This window comes from Aspergillus steynii, assembly GCF_002849105.1.
Source record: "Aspergillus steynii IBT 23096 chromosome Unknown P170scaffold_1, whole genome shotgun sequence".
Classification (NCBI taxonomy): Eukaryota; Fungi; Ascomycota; class Eurotiomycetes; order Eurotiales; family Aspergillaceae; genus Aspergillus; species Aspergillus steynii.
The window spans coordinates 4,898,443-4,910,255 of record NW_020194398.1 but is presented as its reverse complement, the minus strand read 5'-3'; the positions used below and the strand labels follow the sequence as shown (position 1 = coordinate 4,910,255).

At 52.5% G+C, this 11,813-nt stretch overlaps 3 protein-coding genes across 3 annotated transcripts; all 3 read left to right on the top strand.

The window, feature by feature from the left end:
- Positions 1-1,299: 1,299 nt before the first annotated feature.
- P170DRAFT_37652 (uncharacterized protein) lies at positions 1,300-2,147 on the top strand. The gene has a single exon (XM_024845372.1). It carries the CDS (start codon positions 1,467-1,469, stop codon positions 1,944-1,946), a length of 480 nt encoding a protein of 159 aa, XP_024710605.1. The 5' UTR covers positions 1,300-1,466; the 3' UTR covers positions 1,947-2,147.
- Positions 2,148-4,515: 2,368 nt separating this feature from the next.
- Positions 4,516-6,669, top strand: P170DRAFT_470720 (serine/threonine-protein kinase; the record flags this gene model as incomplete). Its single annotated transcript, XM_024852784.1, has 8 exons — positions 4,516-4,558; positions 4,668-4,790; positions 4,871-4,982; positions 5,055-5,259; positions 5,318-5,473; positions 5,530-5,984; positions 6,044-6,073; positions 6,132-6,669. 8 exons carry the CDS (start codon positions 4,516-4,518, stop codon positions 6,667-6,669), a joined length of 1,662 nt encoding a protein of 553 aa, XP_024710604.1.
- A 1,857-nt stretch (positions 6,670-8,526) lies between these two features.
- exg2 (putative exo-beta-1,3-glucanase) lies at positions 8,527-11,087 on the top strand (the record flags this gene model as incomplete). Its single annotated transcript, XM_024843436.1, has 3 exons — positions 8,527-9,531; positions 9,591-10,603; positions 10,673-11,087. 3 exons carry the CDS (start codon positions 8,527-8,529, stop codon positions 11,085-11,087), a joined length of 2,433 nt encoding a protein of 810 aa, XP_024710603.1.
- Positions 11,088-11,813: the final 726 nt, after the last annotated feature.

Genomic DNA, 11,813 nt, shown 5'->3' with positions numbered 1-11,813 from the left:
GATATAATATTTGTGGCACGTTGATCTGGTTGCCACCATGTACAATATTGCCACCATGAAATGCAGTCTCCTTCGACAGATAGATAGCTTGTTTACGGAGCTGCCGCTCTCGGCGGTAACGCAAAGATTTGGAATAATTTCATGGCGAGACCTGACACGTATGCTGCAGCTTGGTGGCCAGATTTGGTTGTATCGAAACATCTCAAACCCCTTGTGGTGGTGTGTAGTGGAAGGTTTGCTATGTTGTTCAGGGGGATCACAAAAGCCTGGTCCAGGCAATGCCTATGTCTCGGCGTTTATTCGTTTGAGGGGGTGCTAAACCAACCGGTGGCCTCTGTACAAACGTTGCTCCGTCGTTTGTTGTTGGGTCCTTTGTCTTATTGCTAGCTGTGCTACTGCGAACGATTCAATTCGTAATCCGATCTGCTCCAGTTTGATGTTCCGAAAATCTCAATATTTTGCCTGTACTCCGTAGAAGTTTCATGGACGAATCAGCCAGTATTCGATGTTCATCGCCATCATATCGAAAGGCCAATATTTGCTACCTGTCACTTTTTGTGGCGCTATTCGATCCACTAACCAACTCTATCCGCCTCCGATTTGTTTGCTCTCCCCAGCAGGGACCCAAACCTCTGACCTGTCCAGTGCCCAGCGCCCATTTGCTGACCTGTCAATTCCTCATGACCTCGTGAGACACGTTTTCGACCAGTCAGAAAGGTTGTCGTGACCCTTGCGTTTCTTTGTTGCCCGGCGTGGCTGAATCTCGTGGCCGCCACGTTTTTGAGCGACCGTCTGCTCCGCTTGGCTACTGGCTGGAGGGTGGGAAGATCCATGGGTGTGAGTGATTGACTTGCTCTATTGAGTGGCTGGCCAATAGCCACAATTCCACCTGGGCCTCCACGACAAAGAAACGGTCGGTTTGTGGGGAGACGGTACTTTTTCGATTCCGTTCGACGCCCCAACTAATTGAAAACCGGTTCAGGGGGGTATTTGCGCTCTTTGGCCGGAATCTCTGGCGGTTTACCTCATCGCAGGGAACAAAAGAAGTAGAGGTTAGCGAGCGAGCTAGTCGACCATCCCTGCTCCCACCAACCGCTTGCAGATCATCCACACTGATTCTCATTAGTTGCATGCTGTAAGATCCCTGTTCGCTCTGCGTTTCGCGTTTCAGCTTCGTGTTTTTTTTGTCATCTGCCCTCCAGGCTCCACCCGGGGGGCCTGTGTTTATCAGCTATCTGGTGTCTAGCACCATACGGAGTAGCATGGTTTATTTAGAGTGGTGACCGGTGACAGATAGATGAGATTTGACGTTGACCAGGATCGGGCGTCTCGGATGACTTTTTGTCCCCTCCTTCTGGCCCCGACCTCGAGACCCTTGCATTCCCACTTCTATCGCAGTAAGCGCTGGTTCACGTTGCAATGCGTATCCAGGGCCGCAGTAGTCGCTTGGCGCGAATCTCATCTGGATGAAAGGCGACGGAGAATTATTGACCCAGCCAATTGGTGAGACGAATGGAGGTCGGGGAGGCCGGGTTTGCGATAGAGTAGGGCGATGGATATGGATGCTAGAAACGGTTATAGGGTATAGATCACGGATTGGTTGGGAGGATAGGCCACATACGATTATTCAGAGGTTCACAAATACAATGACTGGTTGTTTATTGAACCTGCTGACTATGATTTGGTTTGACATGGAGGAAATCGAGGAGATCGTATACGGAGTACTCCGACTCCGTATGCACCGTGCAAACAGGGCAACGCGGGCAAACATGACATACATCTCGCGTGTCTTCCATCTCGTCCTCGTCCATCGTTTCTGCAGCATCCGAAGACCAACGCGGTTCCGGCAAGTCCACCGATCAGATCCTCCCACTCGATCCACTCCTGCTTTCTCCTATCCGGAAACTTCATCCAGAGACTTCGGGGTGGACTCCATATTGATTTGATTACCCACAACCCACAACTCTTCACCCTGACTAATGGCATACACGACAGTCCCAGTCAAATTCAATCCTCGTCGATGACCACATCCGCCGTCCAAACTATCTGTTCATGTCACCACGTCTGCCATCCCTAGCGTCCTAGTCTAGGATCGGCCGCATTAGGATTGGCGGGTCTCTCCACTTCCATCCATCGATGAGTGGATCCGTCTCTCATCGCATCCAATTTTTTTCGGCGCCAACGGTGCTGATCCCATTTATCTATTCGAATCCCGGGTTAGAGGCCCCGACAAGCGGGCTCGCGTCCTACGCACCAGCGCTCCCGCTGAGGACAGCGCAGGACGAACAAGGCTGCTCCTCCGACAGGATGCTTGGCAGGCGCGAGAGTTGAGACTCCCGAAAGTCCAGATGGTCTTAACAGCGCTGATCCTATGGGCGTTTCCGCTTTGCCCACAGACCAACTGCCTGCTTCGTGTTGCCCTTGGATTGCTCGGAACTCTGAAAGGGTCTCCTGAATCCGCACCCGCTTCGGGAAGGATGAAGATATTCCAGGCAGCCCCGATATTTTCTTTTTTTTTATTTTTCTTTTTCTTCTTGTTTTCTTTTTCCTTTTCTTTAAATAATAATCAATCACAACAAGACGCAGGATCCTGGTCCTGATCCCCTGGTCACCGCTATTTCTTTTCCCCCTTTGTGTGGACGCCCTGGTCTGTTTCACTTGTCACTTTTTTTTTTCTTTTTCCTTTTTGCTTTTTTTTTCTCTCCGGGCGGCCTTCTGGATCTTCTAGAATCCCGGTTCGATGCATCTTCCAAACGGGGGCCGCCCGCCATCTGACTGGACGTGATGTAAGATGCAGGAGTCTCGAGCCCCTTACTACGCCCAATACTACTGCATGGCGCCATCTGGACACACTTTCGATGCAGTAGTGCATTCTCAGTGTGCCCTACCGACGACCGCAGTGGATGGCATATTCTCCTGAATAAATTGGCCCCCTCCATATATGAGATGCATGGAATCTCTATGGATAGCCATGGGCCATACTCCGTACTGTCTTCCCGGTTCTCCATCGCCCAGACTAATTGACTAGTAGTTCGTCTGTCCCCCCATCGGCCTCTCCACCGGCTGTCCATCTCTCCTTGCGCTTTCGTACCTCCTGCGCCGGCGTGTTTCCCTCGTGGGCCCAAGCGGCATTTCTGATTTCTCCTGGCCGGGCTGAATAACCCCCCGATTTTTTTTTCTTCTTTTCTCTGTTTGTTCTACTTCTGGCTAGGGTGCTAAGTTCCATGCTAACACACCCTGGTCCTTAATCAGCCTCAATTATGTCGTGTTGGTGTCTGCCGCGATCGGCGACCTGACCCGGATCGTACGCTCAGTGTCAGGTTAATAGGAAATAAAAACGTCCTAGGATCACAGGATGACAGACATGCGAATAGAACTCTTCCTTCACACCGCGAAGGATTCTCGGTATTTAGAGATCGACTTCGTAGCTGCCTTCGTGACTCCTTTCTTACTCCGGATGTCTCTGTTCGTTTTGAACGCCGACGAACTAAGCCCGTAGGCCAACCTGACTCCTGGGTACCAGGCAATTCCAGTCACCTGGTTCAGTCTAGATTATTGTTCGTATTCCGGCGTCCCCAATCTCCTGGCTTTCCCCGTCTTGTGCGTTGTCTGTTGGCCGTTGCCGAACGGGAGACGACAGGGCAGTAGACAAAGGACGAGCGAGGGTCCAGTCAGCACGCCGAGAATAACCCTACTTTCAAAAAAAAAATACGAATAAATTGGAAAATCAAAAACAAAAAGAAAAGATATAATAAATAAAAACAGCCAGAAACGTACGAATCAATCCGCCACAGACCCAAGCCGACCTGCGCATGAGCTTGAACCTGCTAGTCGCAAAGGGCCCGCCTTTTCTGACAGAAACCGACCAACTAAAGCCTCCGGTTTAGGGGTTCCTTTCCTTCCTCACCTCCTCGGAACCAACCCAAAACGCCTCTTCTTCGCCCTCTCCGTCTCTCTCTCTCTCCCTCTCTCGTCTTCTACTTCTTCCCCCCTCCGAATTGCCACCTTCCCGTGTCTTGACGCCCAAAAGTCTCGGGGTTCAAGACCGACTCACCTGTCGCTGGAGCCATTGCATTGCATTGGGGTATGTTTTACCTGCACCTTCCCACCTCCCCTGGGGGTCTCGGTCTCTTGGGCCATTCGGAAAAATGAACCCCTCCGCCCACGTTCCCGTCTTATCATCATTTGGCCGGCAGCCTCACGCTCTTCCCGATCCCCTTTGTTTGCAGGCTAACCCGTTTGTCTTGCCCTCTGCGTAGGACTGGATGTGCCGGACTCTCCATTCCTCCTATTAAACCCGCTCGATCTCCTCAGTCTCCATCGTCCCGTGGAATCTCTCCGTCTCTCCCTCCCTCCGTCGCCGTCTCTTCTCCCCGATCCGCGCGGTTACCCGAATACGCTTAGGCCTGGTTGCTTTAGCTCCGTCGGATTCTGTGCTAGTCTCAGTGGCATGTGGTCGGAAGTGACGTTTTGAAACACGTTTCCGTTCTTTTTCGTTGTCGCACATTCTTCTCAATGGGGAATACGCAGGGGAAGCCGGTGTGCTCCACCGATGAGGGTACGTACTGCCAGAATGGCCGGACAGCGACCGGGGACGAGCGATGGACTTCGGCTGCGCTTCGTGCTCCCTCGCCAAATCGGATTGCGCTGACAATGCGGGTGCACAGTGAACCTGAACCAGTTCCGGTTGCTACGAGTCGTCGGAAAAGGAGCGTTTGGCAAAGTTCGCATCGTCGAGAAGAAGGATACCGGGTTAACATTTGCCCTCAAGTACATCCGCAAAGAAGAAGGTTCGAACCTCCATCCCATACAAATTTTCCCAGCGTGGTCCGGGCGGGTGAAACTAACGAGTGCCGCCTGGCTTCTCTAGTGGTTCGATCGGAAAGCGTACGAAATATAATTCGCGAACGGCGAATGCTCGAACATCTGAACCATGCCTTTCTTTGCAACTTAAGATACAGTTTTCAAGACATAGAGTATATGTGCGTCCTGCAGCAATTCTCCGCATATATCCACCCTGCCCTCTCTAGCGCCCGATGCTGATCCTTGAAAAGTTACATTGTGGTGGATTTAATGAATGGTGGTGATCTGCGCTTTCACATCTCTAGAAAATGCTTCACGGAGGAGGCCGTGCGATTCTGGGTGGCGGAGCTGGGTTGTGCTCTGCGGTACATCCACTCCCAAGGTATCATACATCGGGATGTGAAGCCAGATAACGTCCTGCTGGATTCGGAGGGACACGTCCATTTGGCCGACTTTGTACGCCCTGACCCCCCACGCTTCTTGAGCCGACCGACAGAAAACTGATGATGTGCAGAACGTCGCCTCGGACTTCCGACCCGGCAAGCCTCTCACGAGCAAATCGGGAACGTTGGCGTACCTAGCCCCCGAAGTCTACGAGGGAGGAGGATACTATTGCGAAGTCGATTGGTGGTCGCTCGGTGTCACGTTCTACGAGTGCATCTACAACAAGGTTTGTTCTTTGCCACGCACGGTCCATCCATCACACCGAGCTAACACTTTGGATAGCGACCGTTTGAGGGTCGCAGCCAGGACACGCTGAGTGAAAACATCAAGAAGGCCCAACCGAAATACTACGTCACCAACCCTGCTGTCTCGGTTCCATGCCTGCGGGCAATGGCTGCATTTATGGAGAAGGACCGAAGCAAGCGTATCGGCGCAATCAGTTTCGAATCCTTTACCTCCCACCCATTCTTTGCCGAACTCGACTTCGTGGCTCTCGAACGGAAAGAAATCCCTCCCGTTTTCACCCCCTCCAGCGACAAGACCAATTTTGACGCTACCTATGACCTGGAGGAGTTGCTGTTGGAAGAGGCGCCGCTTGAAGCTAGAGCTCGCCGACAGAAGCCGAGAGCCGAGTTGCGAGAAGATGCGACGGCCAAGGAGATCCGGGAGGATGAACTGCATCGCCTCATCGAGACGATGTTTGAGCCGTTCGATTATACTACGGTGACTTTCCGAGGGTACGTTGGCCATGTGTGGACGGAAAATATGAGAGTCAAGTTTGCTGACCCGACCGTAGAAATGCCGCCGATGCGATCGCATCCGCAACGTGAGTAACCACGCCGGCGAACTTTGCACACATTATTATTTGCTGACATCCATTCCAGGAATCCGGAAGACTGCCTTCCTGTCGGCTCGACCCATTCACGACAATATTCGCAGCATGATTCGAGAAACTCGCCTCCCCCTCAGCGCAACGAGGGTTCGGTTGGCCGCCTGACCCAGCCAGATACGCCTTCTCCCCTCGGAGGGACCCCAGAACCACAAGACCCAACGTCTGTGCCTAACAAGGCTCCTCTGTCTCCCGCTGTCCAGCCAGCACAACCCCCGCCTCCACCGCCTCCTGCTCCTCCATTCCATCGCCCCTTACCGCAAGCCAGCCGCCCTCGTGGAGCAACGCGCAAGACCAGCAAAGGCGGAGGAGTGCAGATGGTCCTGGAGGAAGCCGGTAGCTGGACTGAGCTGGCGGATCATAGTACCACGCTTCCCGCGGAAGGCTACGACACGAACAACCCGAAAGGAAAATCCTCCAACAGTGGCATGCTTGCCTTTTTGAGTCGGAAGAAGGGTCGAGACAGGAGTCCCAAGCCTCAGGAGCCGGGTGTGCTGGGCAAAGAAGGCGCCAGACAGATTATTGGCTCGTAATGACACCACGCAGCCGAGTCTGCCGGAGAGCAGCACTGCAACGCCTTTCCCTGCTGGGGTCTTGTTTTGAGCGTACCCAGCAGTTGCTGGCGCATCGGAAGTTTCATGCTCGCTGAGCACTTGTTGATACCTATGTTGGGCTTATCGGCTGGTCCGTTTTGCATGGCCTTCACCATTTGAGAATGACCGTCGCCGAGTGTCTTTCAAGGTCGCAGTTTTCCGCTCAAGGCAAGCGAACGATTCAGATGATATCTTGCTGTTCCAAGGCATTATTCACGCGAATTTTGCGGCTCACCCAAAAACCAAAAAGCCAATCCTGAATCATCGTGGTTTTGACTTCGCCGGCCGCTAATCCGGTCTTTGGCGGATCCACGGGATTCTTTTTTTTCCGCCATAAGAACGATAATGCAGAGCATTGATGCTTCTTGACGTGTCGTTCTCCATCCTATTGAAACATTCGCGGGCTGCGACAAAAAATACATCTAATATCGACTGTCATTCATGGATTTCAGCGAAGATAAGATTACCTTTCCTCCCTATCCTCTTTTTTTATCTCTTACCTTCTTCATTTTTTCTGGGATGGTTGATCGCGGAGTTGTACAGACGGCAGTGACATACATGACATGTTTATCATAATCATCAGTTATTCATTAGCAGCCCTCCCTTCTATATGCATCTCATTGCTCATAATGGTTATGTATTGTACTTACTTTTCTTTTCCCTATCTCCTTCTCCTAGCCTTTCTTCTTTCTGTCTGTTCTGTGGCGTTTACATACCCTCTTGATAGTCATTGCTTGGAAGTGGTTTATGCAAGACTTCATGGATGAAGATATACGTGAAGGGCTGGATAGACTTTTTTTTCTCTTTTTCTTTCTCGATTTTCTCCCGTGTTTTCACTTCTCTACATCTCATACTCATTCCTGTTCCATGTTGTTCTCTGTATCTAACGAATCTTCTGTCCATACTCCCCTCGGAGCGAATCTTCCCAGTGAAATATATACTAGACAGACTTGTGAATGAAACTGCCAGGTTTTGCATGACCCCATGATTAGATTAGATTGCGGGAAGTCACCACTCTTCTCTCCATTTGGTTTTTTCACTTTCCTTCTCCCCCACAACAACTTCTCTTTCGCCCAGACCTGCATGTCCAAGAAATAGTACAACATTGGCAGCTGCAAAGCGAGGAGAGACCAAGATGTTGGCATTGGTCAGACTTGCAGTCTTGTGTCTCAGATGCTCAGGTTCTCCCATTCACCGCCTTTGTTGCGGTGCAACTGCCAGTCTCCGTCGTTTCCTTCTCCACCGACCGCTGGGAGGGGGCTGGCTTGAGGATCGCCGGTTCCAGAATCCCTTGCGACCGACATAGATCTCAGGGAACTGCAATTTCTAGAGCGCAGATTAGCGGTTCTTGCGCGATTGACCTGCAGAAAGTGCCTCCTTCGGTGCCTGACTCAGGAGCGTCCGGTGTCGCAGAATTGTGGTCCATCTGCAACTGGGTTCTTAGCCTGCCGACGCGAGTGCCTTGGAAACTTGGTTGGTTTGTTTACTGTTTTGAGTATAACAGGCCGGACTGCTCCCTAGCGGGGGACGCTTAAAGCTGGAGCCTGCAACATCTGCTTTTTCTCGCGCCATATGTATTTCGACCAACATCGCCCAATGCTCCTGTTCTGTGCGATTTTCTGGCCGTGAGCGCAACCGGGAAATTTTGCGTGGTTTTTCGATTTGACGACATCTTCTGAACGCGACCAACTTTCCGGAAGAAGCCTGCGTCTTACTGAAGAGGCGGGGCCAGCATTCCAGTTATCGCACCGCCGATAAAGTACCATTTTTGACGCATTCCGATTGAAATAAGAGTGGATGCCGAGTCACTACCGCAGTCGAGACCGCATTCGCGGCCGCGAGCCGGGCTCAGAGTACACGCGCCGACGACACCGGGAAGACGACTACGACGACGACTTTGATTACGATCCTCGCGAGCGCCGATACCGACGGGACGATCATCGCCGCTCGCGAGGCGACTCACGACATTACGAACCCCGCAGCTATTACGACCATGATGCCGACGATGCGAATGAATATGACATGGCCCCGGAAGATCCCGCAGTGCCTCTGAGACGATCGCGTGGAGAGAGCAGCCGCAGGGAGAGATCTCGAACGAACGCTTCGCCGCTTGCATCACCGAGGAGGACTCATGACCGAGACAGAGATAGAGGGCACCGGGATCGCGCTGGGGAAAGCGATGCAGAGCGAAGACGTCGCAGGGAAAGAAGGCGCGCGGCGGCATCGAAGCATGAGAGTACCGAGTCGACTAGTAGTGCGTCTCATCTGTTAAGTGCTGATGCACTGGCCAAGCTAAGCTCACAGTACGATGATGAAGACCGAGTGGAACGATCCCACACAACGGGCGACTCTCGAGCGGAGAGGAAACGGCCACGCAAGCGACCCGTGATGGAAGGGGAATCACAGATGCTGGAGCCATTCCCGGAAGATACACCTAGAGGGCAATCGAAAGGTCGAATCGTGTCCGGCGCATATCTGGAAGAGGGGCGAAATCCCGACATGGCGGTTCGACACCGGGGCGGCGGCGGTGGCCCACCAGCGCAAGGTACATGGCAGAAGGAGGGCAGTTGGGGCGGCAGTATGGATGGCTCCGGTGATGGGCAGACGCCGAAGAAGCGGAAAAAATGGATCTGGATCGCTATTGCGGTTCTACTAATCATACTTGCGATTGTCATTCCGGTTGCGGTGGTAATGTCAAAAAAGAATAAAGATTCGTCCGACTCGGCTGATGCGGATGACGACGATGATGGCGACGCGCCTGCTAACTCAGAACTGAATGGCAAAAGCCATGATAGCATTCCTGTACGTCTGATACCTGTGTGGTGGAGGACCATGCTGCTGGAGCTGACTATGCGACTTAGGACTACGCGCGGGATACGGTGCTGGATCCTTGGACTTGGTATGACACAGCCGACTTCAATGTGACGTTTACGAATGAAACTGTGGGCGGCCTTCCTATTATGGGACTGAATTCATCGTGGGATGACTCGGCCAGGGCCAACGAGCACGTTCCTCCTCTGAACAAGCCATTCCCTTATGGCTCGCAACCGATTCGGGGCGTCAACGTCGGTGGCTGGCTGTCGATCGAGCCGTTCATCGTTCCATCATTTTTTGATAAATACTCATCGAGAGACGGCATCATCGACGAATACACTCTGTCCAAAAAACTCGGAGACTCGGCCCCCAAGAAGATCGAGCGACACTATTCTAAATTTATCACGGAACAGGACTTTATAGATATCAAAGATGCGGGACTCGACCATGTTCGAATCCCGTTTCCGTACTGGGCGGTCGAAACCTATGAAGGCGACCCCTACGTGCCGAAGATTGCGTGGAGATATCTGTTGCGGGCTATTGAATACTGTCGAAAGTATGGGCTGCGTGTGAAGCTGGATCCACATGGGATTCCTGGGAGTCAGAACGGATGGAACCATAGCGGCCGCGAGGGTACGATCAACTGGTTAAACGGAACAGATGGCAGCCTGAATCGAAAACGGTCTCTCGAGTTCCACGACAAGATATCCAAATTCTTTACCCAGGACCGATACAAAAACATCATTACCATATATGGCCTGGTGAACGAGCCCCTCATGCTTGCACTGCCGGTGGAGGACGTTCTCAACTGGACGACCGACGCCACCAAATTGGTACAAGATAATGGGATGAAGGCCTTTGTTGTTGTTCATGATGGCTTCCTGAACCTGAGCAAATGGAAGAAGATGCTGAAAACGCGTCCCGATAACATGTTCTTGGACACCCATCAATATACGATCTTCAATACTGGCCAGACCGTTCTCAAACATACAGACCGAGTCAAACTCATCTGCAATGACTGGTACCACATGATCCAGGAAATCAATACCACAGACGCAGGGTAAGCCTTGAATGACCCCACCCCCAGATCAACCAGCGAATCGAAGGCAGGTCGCTAATGTCTGAGCAGCTGGGGGCCTACCATCTGTGGCGAGTGGTCCCAAGCCGACACCGACTGCACCAAATATCTCAACAACGTCGGTCGAGGCACTCGCTGGGAGGGCACCTTCTCTACCACCGACTCGACCGCGTATTGTCCCACAGCCGACGATGGCCCTTCATGCGATTGCACCAACGCTAATGCCGATGTCGCGGACTATTCGGACGACTACAAGAAATTCCTGCAGACCTACGCGGAAGCGCAAATGTCTGCCTTCGGAACGGCGCAGGGCTGGTTCTACTGGACCTGGCATACGGAGTCCGCCGCGCAGTGGAGTTACAAGACCGCGTGGAAGAACGGATTCATGCCGAAAAAGGCGTACGCGCCGGATTTCAAGTGTGGCGATGATATCCCCAGCTTCGGTGATTTGCCCGAGAATTATTGAGTCTCGGGTTGTGCATCGTGGCGGGGCCTGGCGTGTTTTCTGTATAGTTTTTGGTGATGTGTACATGTCTAGAATCTATAAAGCATGATGCCTTGTAAAGCAACCCTTGTATAGGTATACCAGTCCTACTACCGCCAAGACTAGGCAGTGCTGTTTTCTCCAGAAACCCCAAACACCGTAGTTGGAGGTGAAGAAACGCAATCGACAAGACAAGGGAGCCTGCAAGCATGATTCGCCAGCACCCACGACTCAGCCTTGCAGCCAAGTTCTGCACCCGCCTGTCACTCAACGCGAAACACAGAAGAAACCCCGAGGGGATGCGTACCGGCTGCCATTGGACGAGGCCCCGTTAACCGTTCACCAGCCAAGGCGGGAATCACAGGCACCGGCGCCTACATCACACCGTCACCGCCAGCTGGTCGGGATGATTCGCTCGTCTGCAAGCATCTTCGAATCCTGTCACCATGTCCGCTCCGCCCAGTTTGGGATGCAGGGTCGTACAGACTGCCCCGGGGGTGTTGAGGATTGGTGTGCTTGGGCCTATCACGGCGGTTGGCTTGCATCTCGGCTTCCCAATTGATGCCTTGTGTTTTCTTGGTGGTGTGTTGGTTTGGATATTGGCGAGGAGGTTATATATCGACTAGGTGGTCGTGCTGAGGGGCGCGAAGGGGTATGATTGAAGCGTACTGTTTGTGTTCTTTCTTTCCTTGGGTCTTGCGATCTGGG

Bases quoted from the DNA above. Each gene is read 5' to 3' on its own strand.
- P170DRAFT_37652 (XM_024845372.1), top strand. From the start codon at position 1,467: ATGAAAGGCGACGGAGAATTATTGACCCAGCCAATTGGTGAGACGAAT.